The following is a 24,630-nucleotide window of genomic DNA, read 5'->3' on the forward strand; positions in this document are numbered from 1 at the left end:
GTCACAGTGTAAATCATTTTTGAGAGATACAGACATAGAGGAGGTTACGTCTACCCACAATTTACTGCACACTCAAAATGGCGCCACTCAACAGTGTAATTCAGTGTTTGAACTCCAACAACTCTCAAGTGGACACAAAAATGTACATAATGACACCTCTCCATGCAGATTTGCCTCTTCCTCTTACCCCTTCACTCCCACTTGCACTTCCTCCGCCATCCGTTCGCTTTTCCATGGATTCTTTTTATTTAACAACAGTTCTGGGAAAGCATTCGCCAGGAACTCATCTCATACATATGCAGCCTCACGAACTTCTGTCTGAGCCTCCAACAATGAAGGAGGACATTAACATTCCCTGTAACCTCAAATACACACACACACACACACACACCGACTCACACTGGCTCAATGAGCTCTTTTTGTCCTGGGTGCTCTAACAAATGAGCACCTTTGTGTCCGAACACTTCCTTGTCTCCAAACATTCAGGGGGTCAAACACAACGTCCTGATCCTCACAGACCTTGCTTGAACTTGCTTCTAAAAACAGCAGGCCGGTGTGGGCTGCTCTGGGAAAACAGGATTAGTTCATTCCCAGCGACTCCACAGCGCTGGCTTGAGCCAAACAGGGTTTAAATAACCAATATAACCAATAGTGCTGGACTACTCATTTTTACCAAGTGATCGAGAGTTGTTGACTAGTTATGGGACATGGCATGTAGAATAAGTGGTCTGACGGCCAGCCAGAGAACATTCTGTGTCACAGTTTCACTTTTATTTTCAGATTCTCAAGTTACCTACAACTTGTTGACAAAGCATTCAGTAGTGCTATAGCTAACCGACTAGTTGGTTTTACTAACCAAGAAATTGAATTTTCATCCTGTTGTCGCCATATTGCGCAATTGAAGTCACATGTTGCTCAGCTAGTCAACAAAGGCTCAAACCTCAAACCATAAACTAACTGATTAGTTAACTAGTCAATGCAACTATTTCCTTTTTTTTTTTTTTTTTATACCACATGCTGTCATAAAGAACAAATGCAAGTGGAGTCCAATGAATTACAACTAGTTAACACAGGCCCAAAACATCATGTGGTGCATGACTAGTCAATACAGGTCTCAAACATCAAAAAGTGGTATAGCAGTTAGTTTATTAGTCAACCCTACTAACCAGGAAACAAAATTTTCATCTAGCTGTCACAATAGAGAACAAAAAAAAGTTGCACCACACTGTCCACAACTATTCATCACTGGCTCAAAACATAACTAGTCATGTGATCCGTGACTAATCAACACAGGTTCATAGCACGGGACTAATCTACTAGTTTGTAAAACCGTTACAAATGAAATTAAGCAGATGGAATTATCTACATCTACAAATCTAGAAAACACTAAATTAAGCAGAAATTAACACCAGCAAATAGGCAACATATATGATAGCCTCCAAATCTTGGGATGATGGTAGATGATCATGGTGATGGTCGATAGATCTTCCACAGTAAGGGTTACCGCATATAGAAGAACTGAAAAATCACACTCCAAATCAAAGGTGTTTCAGAAAGCAGCACTGTCACATCCTGGATGAATCACAAAGGGCTCAGATTTGCGAAAGCAAGCGGAACCTTCCTCACCGAAGCATCACATCGCTTCAATGTCAGCACCACCAGCAACAGATGGATTCTGACACAGCTTTGGTCTGGAGTGATATTTGTACATGTTAAGAGTTAACTTGTGCCCTGAAGCTGTTAGTGTCATTTTTTCTCATCTGAGCAGTGATGACAGCCGCAGCAGTGAAGGAGGCTGGTGTCAGCTGACCACGCTTTCAGCCAGTAACAGGAAATGTGATCTTTACACCAGCTCCTCGAAAAACAATCTCGCTATTGTCGGCTTGACTCTCCTGTCCCTCTGCCCCTAACAGCAAGGGGGATGCAAAAAATACCTCACAATGAACATCTTCCCATCATTCTTGTCATCTAATGCATAACCAAGTTCATTTATGTTGCCCCGCAGGTAAATCAATTCCAATGAACTGGCAAAAAAATCCCACTGGTACGCTGCATTATGCAGTTCTTACCTTAAAGGGGATATTGGATGCTACATGCACTTTACAAGTTGTTTTACACTGAAATGTCTGTTGGCAGTGTGTGTACACAACCACTCTATAATGATAAAAATACACCCAATGTGTTTTTTTTTTTAAATCTACTAAAATATCCCTTTCTCAAATCGAAGGCAATCTCAGATGCCTGTCTTTGTGATGTCACACAGACAGGCCCCTCCCACAATCGTTTGATTGACAGTAGCATTTCAGCAGACTGGACTGGTGTCTTACCTTAGACCCGCCCTGAGTGAGCTGTCATCAATCCTCCATTGTTTCACTGCCAGACCAGATGCATTTTTTTGCGAATTAGGACTGCACAATTAATACAATTTCTAATCGCGATTACAATAATGGATGCCACAATTACGTAATCGTTCAAAGTGGAAATAGATAGTTTGTATTCCGCTTAAGATAAGATTTTTTTTCTTTCTACGTTATCTTATGGGGTTTTCCATTGTTTTAGTTTTAGTATAACTCCATATAATACCATTCATATTTGTGCTTTTTTATCATTTAAAGATGAAAACCAATCCGATGTATATTTGAAATTTGAGGCTTAATACTATTGAAAAGCACTAAAGTTTTTTTCAGCTAAAGTGTTTTCAGCTTGTTTGTTTTCATATAAAAATACAGCATGCAGTTGCATCAAACAATGGTATAAACATCATTCAATGTAAATTGTGATAATCGTAATTAATAATCGCATTACGATTTCAAGGAAATAATCATTATGATTTTTGTCATAATCGTGCAGCCCTAGCGTGAATCATTCATGGTCCAGCTTTACCAACAAAAAAAGTGAGTACAATGTTTCTTTAATGAATCTTTGCAAATCACCTTTTCTAATAATGTGCTAATTAGCAAGTTTCACAATGAATGCAGCTAGAGTAAACAGTCGCTCTGAAAGCAGTTTGGAAGAGAGGGGTGGGGTCAGCAGAGCTCATTAACATTTAAAGGAAAATGCTACAAAACAGCTTGCTCTGAAAAGAGCTGTTTTTGACAGGGTAAAAAAGGTGTTGTTTTACACTACCATTGAGAAATTTTAACCAAACTATGTTACAGACTTTTCGTTTAGTCCCTAAAGAATCATATCAACTTGTGGAAAACGGGCATCCAATGACCGCTTTAAGGAGCAGTGTTGGTAAAGTTGCTCTAAAAAAGTAAATAATAACTAACCAATCAGACCCAACTTTTAGTCCTGAAAACCAGCAGTTAAAATCCAAAAAACTTAGATATCCAACATATATGACACTGGTTTACTGATAACTGATTAGTTAACTACTAACCAAAAATTGAAGTGTCCTCCTGTTGCAATACACAAAGTGCAAATTAAGTCATATGATCCACATCTAGTCGACACAGGCCCAAAACATCTAACAAGTAATCTAACTAGAACTAACCAATTAGTTAACTAGTCAACACAACCCCTACTAACCAGGAAACCAAATTGTCCATCACTTGCCACAATATAGAACAAGCTCAACTTAAATCGCATGGTCCTCAACTAGTCGACACAGGCTAAAACATCTAACAGTGGTAGCGTTAACCAACTAGTTAACTTGCAACTATTTAATAACCAAAAACCTGAAAATTCTTCCAGCTGCCAAGCTTGTCATAATATAGAACAAACATAACTTGAGTCAAATGAGCTGGAGCTAGTCAATACAAGACCAAAACTTCTAACCAGTGGCAGAACTAACCAATTAGTTAACTAGTCTGTTCAACCCCTGCATACCAGGAAACTGAATCTTCCTCCAACTGCCACAGTACAGAGGCACAACTAAAATTGCATGGCACTCAACTACTCAACAAAGTCTAAAAACATAAAATAGTCAAAGAACTAACTGATGAGTTAACTAATCAGTGCAACAACTTGCTAACCAAACAACTGATGTTGCTGCCATCTAACCTAATCTCAAGAGTGATGTCACCATCTTAAAAAATATTTCTGACATGGGACATGAAAACTAGATGTTGAAATACAGTAAATGTAAATAACCTACATGACATTGGTTTAGTGCTAATCAATTAGTTAACTACTAACCAAGACTTTGAATATTACTTCAGCTGTCACCACATAACAAGCGCAATTTAAGTGACATGATCCACAGCCAGTTGACAAAGGCACAAAACATCTAACCAGTGGTAAGACTAACCAATTAGTTAACTAGTCAATGCATCCCCTACTAACCAGGAAACAGATTTTTCTTCCATCTACTGATACTGTGTAACCTTACATAGTCAGGTTGCTTTACTCATATGAAACAATCATTTTGGCACGTGGCAGAAACCAAAGAGATGCACCTTTGGATCCAGAAAACCAGCAGTTAAAATTGAATAAACTTTAATAACCAACTCACATGACACTGGTTTAGTGCTTTACACACACACCTTAAGTTACATTGCATGATTATTAGATGACAGCCAGAACATTTCTAAACCATTGCGATGCAATAAAACTTTAGGGAGAGTTGTATGTACATGTCAAAACCAGAGGAATTCACTCTGAGGTAGTTTACACAAACTGTGGTTTAGTTACTGAATGTGATATGATTAGGCCTGCTAGTTCCGTCACATTGCCCAATATGATCTGTATTATAAACTATGACGAAACTGTATCGGGTCTCACGCACTACATAAATTGTGAGAAGGACAAAAGGCGGGCACTTCTACCGTTCAGTGGGCTTCACGAGCGGTCCGTGGGGCCCGGTAACAGCCGAACAAAAGAGCGGGAGCGGATCGGATCCCTCTAACAGGCTCGGCTGAAACGTTATCCCCGCGCCGCTGGCCATGACCTCATCGTGTTGTTTTTCCCATGGAGCCTGGCGCAAGCTACAGGACAAGCGATGTCTAATGCCAAGCAATGATCTGTTTCTGGTTGTTTACACTACCATCCGCTGAGTCAAGACTAAAGCAATAGGTTTGAAATGGTGACTGAAATTGTGTCAGCAGCTTTAGATAAAATAAAATAGTGGTAAATCTGTTCTGTGAGTGTAATCTAAATACTGAATTATTGATTAGTTGGTAAAATCAGACAATTAGGTTAAATGCCTTAGACATTTGCGTAATTAATTAATCATTTCATCTCATGTTCTGTTGAGATTGACGTTTCTGTCTTTACAGGGTCCCATCAACCCTGCTAACATATGGATTGAAATAAGAGGCTAACAGCAATGTAAACTTTTACATTCAAAGATGTGTTTATAATCAGAAAAATTGATGAAAAGTCATGAATGTCTGACTATAATCTTAATGTTAAGATTGAACTGCCTGTCAAAACTGTGGGATCAATAAGGTTTTAGATGTTTTTAAAGTGTCTTATGCTCGCTAAGACCGCATTTATTTGATCAAAGATACAGTGAGAACAATAATACTGTGAAATATTATAGCAATTTCAAACAACCGTTTTCTATTTTGAATATATTTATATATTATTTCTCTGATGGCAAGACAAATTTTCAGCATCATTACTCTAGTCGTCAATGTCCTTCAGAAATCATTCTGATTTATTATTAATGCTGAAAACTGTTGTGCTGCTTCATGTTTTTTGTGAAAAATCGTTATACATTGTTTTATCAGATTTGTTTTCAAAAGTGAAACATTTGTTTGAAATGAAGATCTTTGCAATATCATAAATACATTACTGCCACTTTTGATTAATGCATCTAAAATTTAATGCTGAATGAAAGTATTATTATTATTACTACACATTTTGAACAAAAGTGTATGTATATTTGCATTAAATGGCCTTGGTCAAGCAGAACATGAGGGTTAATACCGTAAACATAAGCCATACAGCGTTCGCCTTGCATGTCGTCAATGAACTTGAGTACACTAATGTGGAACGATGAATATTCAAGCTAGTCATCTAATCTCCGTGTACTGGAGAGTTCAGGTCATCTAGATGACTCAGAAGGGTCTGTTACTGATTCAATCAGGACTAATGCCATACACATAACATCAATTCTTCAATCACAATCCAACACACCTGAAATATGACATCTGCAATATATGCTGCATATGCACAGCTGTATTAAAAGAGACTTAAATATCACTCAGAATCCAATCACTGATCTTTTTAACTTAAAAAAAGAAAATAAAAATCCATTAAGTACATTCAAATGTTTGGGATCAGTGAGTAAAACCAGTAAGAAAGAGAGAAATTACTAAATTACCAAGACTTTAACATAGTTACAAAAACATTTATATTTCAAATAAATATATTATTTTGAACTTCTATCCATCAAAGAATCCAGAAAAAAAAAACATACAGTCACAGTTTCCACAAAACTATGAAGCAACACAACTGTTTTCAGAAATGTTTCTTGAGCAGTACATCAGCATATTAGAGTGATTTCTGAAGATCATGTGACACTGAAGACTGGAGTAAAAAAACAAATAATAAATTACATTCTACAATATATTTACATATAAAAGCAGTTATTTTATATAATAATAATAATAATATTTAAAACTAAATACAACCACAGTATTTTCTGATCAAATAAATGCAGCCTTGACGATCATGAGACACATTAAAACATCTTTCAAACAATTGTGCAGAACGGCTCCGAAAAAAAGTTATTCTGATAATTGAGACAAAATCTATGCACACTTTGTGGCTGTCGAATAGTTATTGTGCGGTCACCAGAACACCTGTGTGAACGGACGTCATACATCCACCAAAAATCACCTTTAAAAGTAATAAAAGGTTCTGAGAAAGCCTGCAGCATTTCCTTGCAGGTGCCACATGCTATTGCCAATCACTTATTTAATGCAATAACATTCAGACATTTGAAGTGTTCCTTACTACTTTTTTGGACCTTTATAATTAAGGCTGCATCACATAGGCCTATAATTTCATGAATGAAATTTCCAAAAGTAAATAGTTCCGGGAAGTATGGCTTTTTCATTCTCTGGTGTAAAGGCAAAGCATGTGATCATCTCCACTCATACTGTACCTGGCGCTCCCCAGCAGTGAGTGTCTCTCTGATCTGACTCAACGATCAGTCCCACTGCACAGCTGCCATCTGTGGAACCAGAAGAAGTGGAGATGTTTGAGAGAGCCTTGGCTTCCTGCCTCTCACACCCTCTCTGTTCAGATACACACTTACTTATACACTGCAAACACACAACAGCACTAGCCTACACTACAACAAGTGTCATCAAAACGCGAAAAATAGTTAACTAATTAAAAATAATCAAATCTGAAAGATTCTGAAAGCTCCTTAAATGAAACATGGTTTTAGTAAGGACAGTAACCTAATGTTGGAAGAGATTATGGAAACCATGGTCAATTTTAATATGAACCCTAGTGGTCTCAAACAGTGTGCAATGCTTAACTTAATAGTTTTGGCCATCACTAAACGCCTGAAAATGCTGTCTAGGTAGACGAGTCACACTGTTTTAAATCAAGCTGCACACAAACTGAAAGCTTTTTAGTTTGAGACGCATTTTAAGACTCGAGAACATGAAGTGTTTGTCTCTGTCTGTTTGGGTTTCATTTCCACTTTGTTTCTAAACTTATTCTTTACAGTATGCATGAGTTTCACCCACACAGTGCACATATTCTGTAGAGTTATTAAATGTAAAGAAGCCATGCTTGACAATATAAATATGTCAATAACTCATTAATCACAATACTCCAGGAATGCGCAGAAAGAGACTGACGCATCGCTAGCGAAATGAGCGACAGCTTTCAAAAGGCATAGCAAACGTTAGTCAAAAAGCCAGGCAAACTGACTTCCTTATAAAGACTGAAGCAGCAGGACACTTTATAATATGAAAGACAGTCTGTACCTTACGTGAAAGATAAAAGCATGCAACAGGTCGTTATTCCCTTGTGAGAAACCCCTTTTTCTTTTTTTGCAGAAGACTTTACGACTTGTTTTTAAGGTCCAAATGTTTCCTCAGTTAAAGCTTGTCTTAATCCTCAGTTAGTAGTCTGCCATCCATTAAAGAGAGCAGCAGCGATGTTCGGCAGTGGTGCGAGAGAGGGAGAAAGTGAGTTATTACAAGTCTCTCGCTAAGCCCCGCCCCTGAGGCGGACGAAAATAGAAATGTGGGCGGAGTTCTCCAAAAATAGCGTGTGACGTCTCACGCATGCATTCTCGCATTGTTTCCTTCTCTGTTATTTCATTGGCCGAGGCTGCAGCCACATCCACACTGCACTCTAGTGTACTTAAAATTTGTGTAACTACTCACCAGATAAACCATGTTTCAGAAGCAGGTGCAGGACCCCACAAAAAAGACGACTTAACAGATAAAAAAAAAAAAAAATGTAAAAAAAAAACAAACAAACAAAAAAATTTAAATATACATATTAGGTAATGATAAGAATAATTAATGCAAATAAAAAAAACAATTATCAGATAGAGCAGCATGTTGAAATAATTTGTTAGAATGAAGACTGGACTAATAATCATTAACCATCATTGTTCACTAATCACCATAAAAAAAAAAAAAAAAAAAAAAAAAAAAATATATATATATATATATATATATATATATATATATATATATATATCATCATTCGAAAAAGTATCAATAATTCTTGTCTAGATTTGTCTTGAATGTATCTTTTGCTAAATTACCAATATAATAATAATAATGATAATAATAATAATAATAATACTTTTCTTTTTATTAAAAGTTTAAAAAGAAAAAGTGTGTTTGTCTTCATCAAAAATAAACTATAGTCATTGCTTGAATTGATGTGTTGTTGTGTAAAGCGCACTTAATTCATGCAATTTGCAAATAAATGACAATGCATTGGTACAACAATCTGATTAAATTTTTTACACGTTCACTAAAATCGTTTTAACTCAAGTTTAACTTTGAGTCTCTGTTCATCTTTAGGGGTTTTATATAATCTTCCAGTAGCAATAGCAAGGAAACCTTTCGATTTCCTCCAGAGATAACATAAATGAAAAAAAAAACAACAACAACAACCACCACCATGCATGACGCAAGATTGTGCAAAAGTACATTATATGCATATGCACATGTAGTTTCAGTGCATGTCAGTCAGGCGTTTTTCTTTTCTTTCTGTCTTTCTCAGTAAAACAGAACCGGTCAGCATTCACGCGCTGCACACGCGCTCTGAAACCACTTCATGACCTGTTTCTCAGAAACCAGGACACACAGTGGCGGTCTCCAGTGGGTTTCTGATTTCCTCTGTGAGGCCCGATCGCTCAGTTCTCGTCACCGGCGTACACTGGCTGTGTCTCAAAACCTACCTACGTGCACCTCGACTGCTGTCCTGGCCTCATACACCCATGCTGCTTTTTCACTGCTACGAAAAACATTTTATACTTCAGTTTGGTATAAAGAAACAACACACACAGCACTTTTACTTTCATGCGCTGTGTGTGTGGTCAAACATGTCCGTTTTGACAGTGAAGTGGGTTCCAGCATATAAAACCTCAATGCTATTTAAATACCTAAATCATTTCTAGGGCAGAGGAACCAAACAAAGACCCTTGAACACAGACACACACACATATACACATAATGAAACTAAAACAGTGCTGTGCTACACCTAAAAATGCTCTTCTAACTGGGGGATCCCAAACAGCCTTACCAGAAACCTCATCCGTGTGTGTGTGTGTGCGTGTGTGTGTTATAATTACAAAGTCCTTCAGTCTGAATCATATCCGGCAGAAGCTGAAAATAACAAGACCACGATCTGACAGAGAAGCAGCACAGCAGGGGAACAGGCGACGCACACACACACACACACACATGTGCATCAAAGTAAACTCTCCTGCACTGGCAGCAAAGACTTGATTTTCAGCATGTTTAGGATTTTAATGTCTATCATATTCTGCTGAATGCAGATATTTCTATTAATGTAGAGCATCCAGTGGGACTCGAAAGCCTTTGTTTGTATAAAATAAACCAGAAGTTTTAAACCAAAAATAATATATAAAAAAAAAAAATTAAGTACATTTATAAAGAAATTTCTAGGTCACTAATCAATTGTAAGTAAATTTGACCATTTGATATTCCTTTGTGTTGAAAGAACAACATTTTGAGTTTGTGTTGCTGGATAACGTAACATCTGTTCATGCATAAACTTGAGTTCATGTCAGCTCGAGTGCTACAGCAGAACGGGGGAAAACAGACATGTACTATACTGAAAAAATCATGTTTCATTTTTATATCATTTCACTATTATAACATTTCAATCAAACCGTAATACTGATAACATCATTTGTTATAAATAGTTGCATTAAAATATACTGCAATTTTCCTTTTTTTAATCTGTCTTAGACGTTTACTGTATATATCTGCAGAGCAGATCTTCATATCAGACATTAAAGATATGCAAATCTTGAATATTGTTGCATGCGCTGGTGCTTTAATATTTATCTTCACACCATGTACCATAAGTGATTTCATCTTTTTTTTTTTTTTTTGCGTTAGAGGGAGATAGAGGGAGTACAGTGAAGGCACTTTCTTCAGTAATCACAGGAAGTGCTCAGCCTCTCAGTCACACATTTCTATATACAGACACACAAATGACAAATTTACTCATGTGATTTACCCTGTTTACCCAAAAGTGAACTATTCACCCATGTTTATGAGCAAAACAAAGAATAAAACTTGTTTTGTTTGAGAATTAGGCTTTTGCTGCGAACTGTTTTCTATGTGAATATGTGACACTGGCTGTGAAAACCCAGCTAAAGTCTTTTCTGGTGATTTACTTTTTTCTACATAACATACTTTATAAGGTAAAGAACATTCTGTGAAAATGTAACATCGATATCTGAAATATTGACAGACCATGTAAAAAAATGATATCATAAATATTAACGAAATGAATGGTCAAAATCAAAATGTGATGCTTGGTATCTCATAATTGGATTTTGAGACTTTAGCCTGGATTTCACAAAGAGGGTTGTATATGTTTTGCAAAAAGTAATTTATTGCTGAATAGACAGTTCAAAAGAAATCTTCATCTGTCCCGTTTGGTTAATTTAATGCAGAAGTGTACAGCATATGCACAGAGAACACAGCATGGTTTCCTAATGGCCCCCAGTTTAAGACAGAGGCTGTTTACCATTATTCACTTTTCCCTTCCTCTTGCCGACAAACACAAACTTAATTTTCACACTAATGAGATCCTCTCCGACAGCTTAGCTGTATGTCAGTCCAAATGCACACAGGATGCAGTGCTCGTGGTTTACATTTTGGGGGAAAAACGATTTAGTGAAAAAAGCACAGACGGAGGTGATTTGATTTAGAGCAGTTTCTCTCTGCTGACCGAGTTTCACCCATTCTCATGTTTGTCCTGTCAGGTGAGAAAACTAAGTCTTTTCTGCTCTTCTGAGTAACGAGTGATGTTTTTCATCTAGCAATGATGGGTAAAACGATCAGTCATCTTTCTTGTGATTATTCTCAATGGAGTTTATTAAGTCAAGCATCACTATTATTATAACTCTTGCTCCAGGTATGACTGGACATAAAATTTGGTGACAAAACAGGCAAAAACCCTGCAAACAATACACTGAAGGATCATGCTAATCCAAAACTAGAGCTCAAAATATCCTAGCGTCTATTCTAGAGTAATTCAACCGAGAGCAGCCACTAAACACCTAAGCAATCTTATAGCAAGACCACTTAAAACACCCCGAAATCAGTGCACCTTGATTGAATGACTGCATAGCCCCTTGCAACCCACCAGAACACCCAAACAACTACATTGCAATGCACTCAAGACACCTTGATTACTGCACAGCAATGCCCTAGCGACAACCCGGAAAACCCTAGCATTGTGACGGATCTGAATGGAGGAACAGCAATCACATTTTTCCAAAGTCTCAAGAAGATATTCGTAAATAGAAAACGTTTCATACAGTACGATGAAGGCCAATATCACCATCCAGTACAACCTTGTCACTACACAGCAACTTTCTGACAGCTGTTCAGTGCACCTAAATGATGGCACAGTAACACCCTGGTAAATGAGGAATATTATACCATAAGGGGCCGTTCACATATGGCGTCTTTTGTGCGCGCAAGTTCGTTATTTCCAATGTAGGCGTGCGGCATGCGCGCTCTTAATGGAAGCGACGCGGTCATGACGCGCACTGTATCTGTATCTGGCGTATCTGTTTTTTCCAGGCGCGTCCAGGCGCGTCCAGGCGCGTCCGCACCACATCGAGTTAAAAACATCTCAACTTTAGAGAATGCCGTAAACGCACCGAAGGTCATGTGACAAGAACTAACCAATCAGCTTCATCCTTTCCCGTAACAACGTTGAAAACTTAGCCAAGATGAAGGAACAGCTGATCATTTTGAAATAAATTTAGTAGCAGAGCTACTGCGAGCAATTTTTTGTGCTGCAAATCCATTTATCCTTTGCTGAAATTTCCGCGTCTTGTTGCTTTACAATGGCGGACGCCTCAGGAGCGCTTCTGCCCGAGCGCTTTGGAAAAAAGGAGAAAGCGGCACGCCTAGCGTTTTCCACGCGTTTTTAGGTGCGATATGTGAACGGCCCCTATGATGAAGGTCAGTTTCACCTTGTTTTCTAACCAACTCCATACCGTAATAATAATGTCATTACTGTTGGTGTTTTTTAAGAGAGAACAAGATTTTTTCCTGTTGTTTCGTACAGAACCACTGCTCTCTCTCTCTCTCTCTCTCTCTCTCTCTTTCAGACTGCTAAGTATTGGGAAACTAATGGCTGTGAATGCCAGCAAACTAGTCATATGAATCAGCCAGATTTGATTACATCTCTGTGTGCCTCAATGTGCTCTTTCAATTCCAGCTACTCTACCTTCCTCTAAAGTAACCCATGCGCACACAGTGAAAGCATGGCAGTGTTCCTCTGCTAATGTGGCAGGTTTGATTGGGATGTGTGCTGTTATAATAGCAGCCATTGATAAGCTTTAATCGGATTCTCCGTGGCATTTGGACAGACAGTAACAGAGAGTCATGCACTCAGCCGGCTCTGCTGTGGGTAAATGTCAGCAGTTCAGCTCTCAGCCTACTGTAGCGGCACCCTTTACTGCCCAAACTGACACAGAAGATAGAAAAATAGAAAAGTTATTGTCTACTTTTTAATCTCAGAATTAAGTTTTTCTGGCTTTTACTCATGGCCCAATGGTTAGAGATTTGAACTCGTAATCCAAAGGTTATAAGTTCGAGTCTCGGGCCGGGAGGAATTGTAGGAGGGTTAGTGAATGTACAGCGCTCTTTCCACCCTCAATACATTGACTGAGGTGCCCTTGAGCAAGGCACCGAACCCCCAACTGCTCCCTGAAAATGTATTATTCATCTATTTTAAAAATACCAAAAAGAAGCGCTAAAATGATTAATGTAAGAGAGGGAGACGTGTCACGGTTTGCCAGCAGGATCTGTCCCTTAAGAACCCTGCAGGAATTTGAGGAATGCTGGATGAGGAGAGCATCCCGAGAGAAACAGAGGGCAACGGGGCCAGAGAGCTACAAGTGGGAGAGGCTCTGAAAACATGGAGACAAAACAGATGCGGAGTGTAAGGAGAAGAGAAAAGAGAGGGTGTGGAGAGAAAAGAGCGTTGAGGAGAAAGATCACGTGTGTGTGTGTGTGTGTGATGGGAATAGGGATTATTAGGGAGGAGTATTTGAGGGTGGGGTGCGGAGCGGCGTTACACTTCAGATAATGTGACTCAAACATGACTAAAGCAAGACAAAGCAAACACAAACTACAGCACTACAGTGTCTTCACAGTTTACTTTGGCTTCAGGCTGAGACTGGCCTCCAGTCGCTAATTAAAAATCCCATGTCAGGAGTTTAAAATTGCACAAAAGCCTCGTGGGAGGTGCAGAATTCCAAGAATCTTGGATAGGATTCAAGATCTTGGAATGTTAGGATTTGGAACTGATTTCTGGCTCGACTATTTCTGCTTTATTGGTTTTTCTTCAGTTGCATTGAAACCTGACACCGTTTTTTGGGGGGTTGCAAGCCTTGCAAAAAAACCCAAGCATGGGAGAAGTGGTAAAGGTTAAAGCACAGAGTTGGGGAATCTTTTCATTCATAATGACTGCAGCGGTGACTCACACAAACACCACTTGCCTTGAGAAGCCACGTGACCAGATTCTACCACTGTCGTGTGCATTTTACACAAACGCCAATCTTTGTGGTTCTCTAATAGACTTGTACCTTAAGCAGTGTCTTCAAAGAGAAAATTCACACTGGAATCAAACTTCTGCCATCATTTACTCACTCGTATGTCATTTCAAACCAGTATGACTTACTTCCTCCTTTCATACACAAAAGGAGACAAATCTTCACACCGCTATTTTCCATACAATGACACTTCATAGTGATCACAGTGGAAGTGTGAATACGTTTTTCAGTGAACAACAATAAAAACTGCAGTTTTCTCTTTAAGCTATCATTTTTGGTGAACTGTCTCTTTAAGTGAGCCATAATCGTTAATTTGGCTAGGTGTATTTGGCAGTAACAGTGCCTGCAAATATACAGGAGTGGTTTTATTTCACACCCTTTCACACCCAGTCCTGTACTGTGCCTGACTTTTATTTTCTCATAACTAGCTAAGTTGCAAATCCTGTTATTACTGTTAATATGCACATTATATATTGATGATAAAATGTATTTATTTATTTGCAAATATTAACAGTAATACAGTGAAGCGCTGATTAAAGTTGACTGAATATTCCAGTTAAGTAATACTATAGAAAGATCTGTGCAAACTATGTTCAAAATGTTAGATTTTTTAAAACAATTTAATAATTGTATTCAGCATTTAAATGACAAAAAATCAGTCAAAATCTGAGAAGTAATCCAGGCTGTTTTCACATCATGAGCCTTTAACTCAAACACTGAAGTTAATGAGTGCAGTTGCACAACAGGTCACTGCGCTGGGTTTCTGGTTTTGGAAATGATGGCCAACAGTCTCGCACTCTCTTTTTTTAGTAAACAATGAAGCACAATGTGCATAGAAAAACAAACAAAGACCGCACAAAAAAAAAAAAAAATACACAGGATGATGAGGTGTGAAGAGAGGCATATATGAAGAGTTTCCACGCTCTCATTCCAGTGTTTTTGGGTGTGTGGGTAAGTGTGGGCAGCTCAAAGCGTATCGCTGCGGTGCTCAGAGTTCAGTTACTGCTGCTGGAAACCATTTGACATGTGAAGATCACCTAGATCAGAGACCACCAGCCTGTACTACAGCACGGAAAAAACATAGAAGGGACGGAGTGAGGGGCTTTTCAAGAAAAATACACTCAAACAGCACTCGTGTAAAAACGCTGTAAAATGAAAAATAATGTCATAAATAAATTGTATTTATCAATTAACTTCTATTAACTGTAACCAGCATTTAAATCAGCATTTGTTCAAGGTAGACTTGCACATAGTTTTTCTAGCCCATTCTCATGAAAAAAAAATTGTGTGTTTTGTGTGTTAATTATACACAGAAACTAACTTTGGCATGCATTCAATACTCATGTCTTTGACGTGCATATAAAATAAAAATTGTGCGTGCCTACCTTCCCAACAACCCTAAACCTAACCATTGCATATCATATGCACGCCAAAATCAATTTCTGTATATAAATATTTAGCTAAATTTAGAAACAGGAAAACATGCCACTGAAATGCAATTTGTAGCTTTGCAGGAAGGTTTTTGAAGCCACAGTTCTTCTGGATTCAGTCTGTCTCAGTTTGTTCTGTTTCTTCAAGTCATCTCAGACAGATTGATGATGATCAGATCAGATCTCTGAGTGAAGCAAACAAAAATTTGGAAATGTAAACTGGTATTTCCTACTAACACACTACAGCAAAAGATAGAAATAACTGGATTGAAAATACTAATGACCCAAGACTTTTATACAGTAGTGTGTGAAACCTTAACTTTCAATAATGCACAATGTAAGTCAGCGGGGAGTCATTCTAGAGCATTTGAAAACACTCTTCTTTTTTTTAAGATGTAAATTTGTATTAATTGTGTTAATTTTGAACAACTATGTTTGCTGCATCTTTGAATATAGTTCTATCATGTCCCATTGTATGTGTAAAATAGGATATACTAACATTTAAATATAAAACATCATATATTTAAAACAATTTTTAATTACAAAAATAGAAACAAAAAAGAAAAGGCATTAATGCAATAATGGAAGTCTATGAGGCTGGGACTGCATCAGAATTAAAGTTACAAGTAAACTTTAGATATTAATAAATATGTTGTTGACTTGTAATTAGCTTGTATTGAATCCAGGACATTCCTTGCAATATTATGGATTATGGACCGGAAACAATGGTTTGTGGTTAAAAATGTCTTGATATATTTACAGTTTTGGCTCCACTAGATGTTCACTGATGGACTGGAGTGGTGTGGATTATTGTGATGTTTTTATCAGCAGTTTGGACTCTCATTCTGACGGCACCCATTCACTGCAGATGATCTATTGGTGTGCAACTGATGCAATGCTACATTTCTGCAAATCTGTTCTGACGAAGAAACAAAGTCATCTCTATCTTGGGTAACCCGAGGGTGAGTAAATGTTCAGCTTATTTTCATTTTTTGATGGACTGTTCCTTTAACTAAGTTTCAGGAAGCAAGAAGTCTTGCGTTTTTTGTTTTTTTGAGAGACGCAATTTCTTAAATTCCCTAAAATCGTCTCTAGAGAGATTTACAGAATGCTTTGAGACAGATATAAATATGAGAACCTCTAGGATAAAATGAGGAACTCCACAAAAAGACCAAATTCAAGGAAACGGCAGTTTAAAAAAAAAAATAATAAAGTGCAGTAAATTGAATTGGATTCCATGAATGCTTAGAAAACATAGTGAAAGAAGACACAGATATAATTAACGTTTTACCCTAATAAAACCAGTCAAATAAAAGCAAGTATGATGGAAAAAGTAGTCACCATAAATGCATTCATATGGCTTTTTGAGGCACAGACTTTCCCGAGTGGAAACTGTAGTGAGATTTCAGTTTGCGGAGCGATATGGATGGCGAAAGAGCTCGAGGCGACGGGGTAATTCCCAGCAAGCTCTGAGGTGGACGTGCTGTACCTCCTCTGACAACATTTGACATCATTCGACAGCGGGCCCACCTTTTTCAACAACAACAATCCTGAAGAGGTGGGTGGAAGAGGTGGAAAGAAAGACTAAAAATAACCCCGGGCTGTGTCTCTACTCGTCTTCGCTCTTTCTCGTCCTCTCTCTCGCTAACACTCATCAGCTCCTTTCAGTGGTTAAACTGAAGTCGTCCTTACCGTATTTCAGTTCTGAGATCTGTCACACACAGGAAAAACACCTAGAAGCTGCCGTATTGAACGACTGAGCTTGAAATCGTTGGTCAAGCCAAACAACAGATCAGTGAAAGGTCACGCTTACATTCTGCTGCTTTTAAACTTACAATTTAAGATCTACCTTTGAGAATTTAGGATCCAGAAGAAGAAGAATCATCACTATAATTATTTTCACATTATTATAAACATTCAGAAATCGGGGACAATCAAATGCCATATTCTAATTTCAGAATTTTTGCTACATGCTTGTGCATTCATGATGACAGCCTTAATGAAAACAAAACAAAAGAGTCCTTATTTCTCGACAGCTATTAATTTACATATTCTGAAGCTGTTTTATCTGTATAAGGTTTTTAGTTTAGCTATATGGTTCTCTGAAACAGTAATGTGATGCTGTGATACTGAGAAACACTGCCTATATATATATATATATATATTTAAATCATGTAAGTTATTTTACTTGTGTAATGTGATGCATATTCAAGTGCAACAGATCTGAGCACATCTTGACAAATCCTAATTGCAATGCAGAATGTCCAAATGTAACCACTGGCAAGGTTTCAGAAAGCTTGCATCACCCCAACAGCAGCCTCAGCAGTTATTTGTCCATCGGTCAGGAGACGTTACACAAAAAAGTAGATATTTTTATCTTTCAAATAACGTGTACTGATGAATTGTGCACAATAACACCAGGACCACGTATTTAGAAAGAAAACCGAGTACATTTTGACTTGTTAGCTCCACAAGTATGTAACACCATGCATATGAAACCTTTTATAAAAATGTTTACAAAAGTATGTCAGGGACTTTCAGTCCAGAATGTTTGTCCAGTACTTTTCAGATGTCTTTGCACATGAGGATACGGATGAAACTGAGACGTGCAGAACGCCCAGCGTGGAAAACAGGGTCAACATAGTGACACAATGGAGCCCTCGACAGCTTTACACGTCAGTTTCAGTAGTTGTGTCGCGCAAGACAGCGGCGCGGCGCTGAAGACCCTCAGACGCATGAGTAACGCCTGAGTTCCTGTCATGCTCTGAGTCACGTCCAGGAATCACACAAAAACAGTCAGCCCTCCAACACACAGAGGAATTAATGAAAAGAAAAGAAAGAGAAAAACTGGTATATGTCACACACCTGGACTCATTTAGCTTGTTTTTGCCCGTGACCCAGTTTCTGTCTTCCGTGTTTAGTTTGATTAGTTCCCAGGTGTCTATTATCTTCCTCATGTGTTCCATGTCCCTGTTAATTTAATGATTCCATCCACCTGTGTTTCCCCAATTATCTGTTGTACATAAGCCTTGTCCCTTCAGTTCTGTTTGGTCGGGTCGACTCACTAGCTACTCACTTGTTACTCACTTGTGCTCATTTGCTACTCACTTGTGACTACTTGCTACTTACGTGTGTCTACCTCTGTGCTCTATGTTGGATATCCCCTGTGTTGGATATATTAAAAGCCTTATTCCGTTTATCCTCGACTCCGTATTCCTTCAGGCAGCGTAAAACCGTGACAGAGGACCCGACCTCAAAAGAGAAAATAGAAAACTGCGTGTTCTTCCCTCCGTTTTGCTTTTGTTTTTTCACAGTCTTTTCTTTTCTTAGTGTCTATGGATCCCCTCTATCGTCCCGAATTCCTCATCCTCCTGCTGAAGCAGGAAGGACGTTCTCTCGAGGACCATACCAGACAGTTTTTCCTATTAGCTAATGCCACCAGCTACCCGGACGACGCGCTCTGCACCTTCTACAACACCAGCCTGAACTCCAAATGCAGAGCGTTGTCGTCCGAAGATGGTCCTCGAGAGGATTTCGCCGCATACGTGGAGTGGACTCTGGCGAGAAATGGGTCACCTCTCACCGTCTGCCCCATAGAGGACCTCGCCAGCCCCACTCCCGACCCAGAGACCAGCCAGCCACCATCACGCCGCACGGAGCCAGAGCCCACCGCAGCCGCAGAGCCCGAGCCATCCACTGACAGGGAGCCGGAACTCGAGAGCGCGACTGACCAGGTGTGTGAGCCGGCAACACTGTGCATCGTGGGAGTCCTCGTGGAGATCGAGGGCGTGGAGGAAAGCCCTGCCCACACTCCTGCGACTGAGGGTGAGCTATATGCAGTCTCTGAAAGTCATATGGAGCAAGTTCTGGATCTGATGGACTGGTCTACGGAGGTAATCCCTAATATTCCTGTTTCCCCGCTGGTTCCGTCCAGCCCTGATTCCCCTGTATACCCTCTCAGTCTCCCACTCCTACCTCCTCCAGTCATTTCCTCTGCTCCATTTCCGCTGGTTCCGCCCAGCCCTGAGTTTTCTGTTTCTCCGCTGGTTACGCCCAGCCCTGAGTTTTCTGTTTCTCCGCTGGTTACGCCCAGCCCTGAGTTTTCTGTTTCTACGCTGGTTACGCCCAGCCCTGAGTTTTCTGTTTCTCCGCTGGTTACGCCCAGCCCTGAGTTTTCTGTTTCTCCGCTGGTTACGCCCAGCCCTGAGTTTTCTGTTTCTTCGCTGGTTCCGCCCAGCCCTGAGTTTCCTGTATCTCCGCTGGCTCCGCCCAGCTCTGAATCTTCTGTTTCTCCGCTGGTTCCGCCCAGCCCTGAGTTTTCTGTTTCTCCGCTGGTTCCGCCCAGCTCTGATGCTTCTGTGTCTCCGCTGGTTCCGCCCAGCTCTGAATCTTCTGTGTCTCCGCTGGTTCCGCCCAGCTCTGAATCTTCTGTGTCTCCGCTGGTTCCGCCCAGCTCTGAATCTTCTGTGTCTCCGCTGGTTCCGCCCAGCTCTGAATTTTCTGTGTCTCCGCTGGTTCCACCCAGCCCTGAATCTTCTGTGTCTCCTGTATTCCCTCCCAGCCTCCCTCTCCCGCCTCCTCCCAAACCTGCTGGTCCCTCTACTCCTCTTTCGCTGGTTCCGTCCAGTCCTGATCCTCCTGTCCTCCCTCCCATCCTTCTCCTCTCTCCTCCTCCTAGACCAGCCAGTTCCTCGTCATCCCTGCTGGTGCCAGCCAGTCCCGCAGCTCACCCTCAGTCCGCGCCATCGGGGCGCGGTGGTTCGCCGCTGGACTGCCAGTCTCCAGCTCCGCCTTGGCGGGTTAAGGCCCTGTCTCCGCCTCCAGCCTCCGAGCCCTGGACTCCTCCTCGGTCCTTCGACCCAGCGGCTCCGCCTTGGCTCTTAGCTCCCTCGTCTCCACCGTGGCCTGTCATCCCACCTGCTCCACCGGGCTCCCTCATCCCTCCGGCTCCACCTTGGTCAGTCGTCGACCATCCGCCGCCTCGGGACTCCTCTCCTCTGGTTCCACCTCGTCACTCCATCCCTCCGGCTTTGTCAGGCTCCTCCTTCCCTCCGGTTCCACCTCCATCCTCGGTCGCTCCGGCTCCACAGCGGTCTGCCAGGACCCTGCCTCCGCCTTGGTCGCCTGAGCCTTCTGCTCCACCTAGGCCCTCCGGAACCTCGACGTCCCCCTGGCTCTGCGGCTGTGCTGCTCCATCTTGGGCTCCTCACCCACCGGTGCAGTCTCCGCCTGTCGGCCCCCTGGTGTCGTCGACCCTTCCTTCACCATGGCTCCTCCCGCCGTCGACTCCACCTTGGATCTCCGTCCTGGCTGGTCTCTGGTGGACCATCTGGCTCCTCCTGCTCCTGTCTCCTCCCTGGCTCCTTCCTCCGTCGTCTCCTCCTTGGCTCCTCCTTCTGTGGTCCCTGTCTGCTGGCCCCCTCCTGGGAGTCCGTCCTCCACCGGAACCTCCTCCCAGGTTCCCACCCATGCCTCCCTCTGTTGTTTCTACGGTGCGAGGACGCACCTACCGGGAGAGGGGAGTACTGTCACACACCTGGACTCATTTAGCTTGTTTTTGCCCGTGACCCAGTTTCTGTCTTCCGTGTTTAGTTTGATTAGTTCCCAGGTGTCTATTATCTTCCTCATGTGTTCCATGTCCCTGTTAATTTAATGATTCCATCCACCTGTGTTTCCCCAATTATCTGTTGTACATAAGCCTTGTCCCTTCAGTTCTGTTTGGTCGGGTCGACTCACTAGCTACTCACTTGTTACTCACTTGTGCTCATTTGCTACTCACTTGTGACTACTTGCTACTTACGTGTGTCTACCTCTGTGCTCTATGTTGGATATCCCCTGTGTTGGATATATTAAAAGCCTTATTCCGTTTATCCTCGACTCCGTATTCCTTCAGGCAGCGTAAAACCGTGACAGTATAAGTGTGGCCTGGTCAACAGAAAATACCACCTGTGGACCAAAATGAAAAGAAACCTGAAGCCAAATCATTCACGTTGTTTTTATTTCATGATCCAGACAGTCCTGATGGGCAAATGCTCACAGTTATGAAAGTAGTACTGTATGTGTATGCAAAAAAAAGAGAAAACATTTTAATTTAAAATGATTAAAAATTCTATGTATTCAAAATCTACAGAAGCCCATTTCCACCACAGAATAAAACATGGAAAAAGGTAATTGCAACTTTACATCTTAAAATTTCGTCTTTTTTTATTAATTTTTTTGTAATTCTAAGAAGAAGAAAAATATGTAAACGCAGAGTTGTGATATAAGAAGATATAATTTTAACTCTGAAGAAAAAAAAAAGTCAGAATTTGGAGATATAAACTGTTCCTCAGTTTAAATCTCACCAACTAGGTAAAAATCCCATTACGAGTCTATCTGTGCAATAAAAGCATGATTTGTTATGATTTTACAGCATGTTCATCATGAATCAGAGCACTACAGTAAAGATTTCCCTGAAAAATAAATTATTAATAACTGGCCATTCCATGTGTGTTTATCCAGGAAAGGTCTGGCCTGCCATCAGCAGGGTTTCCCTTCGGTGCTCCACATTTGTTTAGTGACTGATAAGGAAGAGCAAAACATAATGACATCCTCTAATTGAGAGAAAAATCCTAAGATGGTTTTGACATCAAGTTTGCACTTATGACAAATTTAACCCATGAGCAATATAATTACTTCCAGTATCTTGGTGATACATTTCAGAGGAAAGTTATTTCAGATGTCCCTCCAGAACTTCCTTAAGAAAGACATGCAATATCTACGGAGACGACTCTTAACACACAGTGTGCAGTGCTTTGAAAATGTTTTAGCTCAGACTCAGTTAGTTTGGTTTCAGAGGAATCTGATATGAAACTCATATGCAGTATATTCATATTGAGATATCTGTCCTTTGATTGCAGACCCATCGCTAGATGAGAAATGGAAACAATATACAGAATAAACCAATGCTGCTGCATCTCAAAAGGTCACCAGGTCACTGGATAAAATGACAATCACAATGCACAAAATTATTCAGCATGCACGTCCCGTGTAACTCAACATATGCTGAAAGGTGGAAACAAACACCTAATGCTCAACAGGAAATTGACTGAAGGCAATCCACCGCATGTTTTACGAGTAGGTCATGTAAACTGAGTGTCTTATTTTGTGGTTTGAAAACATAACAGAGACAAGAGGCTTTTCCATGCACTTATTTATAGGCGTTTCTTATTTATTCAGTTCACAGAAGTCACCAGAGGAGGGCATCAAACGCATGACCACATCTGAGAGGAACGACTCTATAAACATCCCAAAATTGTTGAGGACAAAAATAGTTTTCTCATATCCTGCTCAGTATGGAGCTACAGTGACTCCAGCAGTATGTCCAGGCGGCTTGTGTGAGTGATTGCACCCGATGTGTTGTGAAAGGTTCAGATGTTTTCGTGCCACCTACTGACGCTTTTCCATTCTATTTATCAAATGGATTTATGAAACAAAACATTCATGTTTGTGTAGTACTCATGAAACCGTGTAGAGGGGCTCGTTTGGGCTGTTGATGTGGATGGTGTGGACATGTGTGTGTGTGTCTGGGAATGGAGTGCTTTAAGGATCGATCTTTGTTTGAAAGGATGTGCAGTCAGGTGACCTCATCACCCTCTTGACCTCAGGGCTTCATGTGAGCCGGCCTCTGGGAGACCTCGATGATGAGAGATCATGTTTCCTGTCACCGTTTCCAGGACTGACCGGATAGATTAGGGGTGCTGCTAAGACAGGCATCACTAAAATTGTCGATCATAGGGTTACTTTCAGTAATCAAATTGAAAATGTTTGCCTGAGTGTTGAAAACAGGGCGAAACAGTGTTCCACAGACTTTGTTTACAGGCCAGTAAACAGGCCACTTCTGAACTCCACGCCACCAATCTAACCTGCACTGGTCACAGTCCTTTACATACATGTATTTGCACTACTCATGTTGTGCACGGACTGCACACTGTTCTAGCTATTACACTGTAAACTCTCTAAAGTTGTTACTGTACAAAGCACAGTAAACTATTTCTATAAAAATATCATTGCACTACTGTTATTTTACATAGAATGCATTCTTTAACAATACTTTTGCACACTCATCCAACGGCATTTATTACCACTGTTCTCATGTTGCTTCTGTTCATAATGTGTATATAAACCTTCATTGCTCTGTTCATAATGTACATACAATCCCTACATTGCATTCCTATTTATATTCCAACCTGTCCTCCAACCAATACGCTCGTATAGGTCGTTTGTCCAAATCCCTGAAATACGACCCATCAGAGCGTATACTACAATTGCACCACTATCGGCAAAAGGTTGTTTTCATACTAATGTGTTGTACTCTTTTATTTGCCCTCTGGGTTGCGTTTCGTGTAGCTCAGTTAGTAGATTATTGCGTTATACCTTGATATGTAATCATGCTATCATGGGTTCGATCCCAGGAATGGATGTGCATGAAAATGTATATGCTCAATAAATCATAATTTAGCATGATTTCTGTGAGGGTTAGGTTTAGGGGTGGGGTTAGGTGTGGTCATTCGAACGAATAAGCCACCTACAGTTGTAAAATATGTAGGAAATACTGTGAGATCGGTGTAAAATGCCCACAGATAGCATTTAAATAAACGTGCGTTTTGATTGGTAATGACGTTATACGTCAATTCATGACGACAGACGCAATGCGATACTGTCATTACTTTTACTTTTACGTGCTCTTATATTCTGTATATACTCTGCTTAATACTGTTTATAGCAACTCAACTTTAAATTCTTTACACTTACTCTGCACTTATATGTATATAAAACACTATATTCTTGCACTTCTTGTTAGATGCTAACTGTATTTCATTAGCTCTGTAGTTGTACTCTGCATAATTACAATAAAGTTGAATCTAATCTAATCTAAGCGAGTACCCAGAACACCAAGCAACCTTTTAACAACTCCCTAACATCCACCCAAAGCACCTAGCAACCACTTAA

At 40.2% G+C, this 24,630-nt stretch overlaps 1 protein-coding gene and 1 long non-coding RNA gene across 15 annotated transcripts in view; one reads left to right on the plus strand and one right to left on the minus strand.

Moving 5' to 3' along the window:
* LOC128011076 (histone deacetylase 7) overlaps positions 1-24,630 on the minus strand; it is a 100,995-nt gene that overhangs the window by 44,046 nt on the left and 32,319 nt on the right. For 4 of the 14 annotated variants that reach the window (XM_052593139.1, XM_052593137.1, XM_052593148.1 and 1 more), the window contains exon 2: positions 7,058-7,126. The exons of 7 other annotated variants lie outside the window; for them this stretch is intronic. In XM_052593139.1, the coding sequence (XP_052449099.1) occupies positions 7,058-7,126 (69 nt within the window). Of the gene's footprint in view, positions 1-7,057; positions 7,127-7,895; positions 8,095-24,630 lie in introns of those variants that run through there. 3 more of the 14 variants (XM_052593147.1, XM_052593144.1, XM_052593149.1) reach the window with 2 other exon arrangements.
* The window catches only part of LOC128011077 (uncharacterized), a 34,234-nt gene that overhangs the window by 4,967 nt on the left and 4,637 nt on the right, over positions 1-24,630 (plus strand). The gene's annotated exons all lie outside the window — the stretch shown is intronic.

This window comes from Carassius gibelio, chromosome B23 (genome assembly GCF_023724105.1).
Source record: "Carassius gibelio isolate Cgi1373 ecotype wild population from Czech Republic chromosome B23, carGib1.2-hapl.c, whole genome shotgun sequence".
In the NCBI taxonomy this organism is placed as follows: domain Eukaryota; kingdom Metazoa; phylum Chordata; class Actinopteri; order Cypriniformes; family Cyprinidae; genus Carassius; species Carassius gibelio.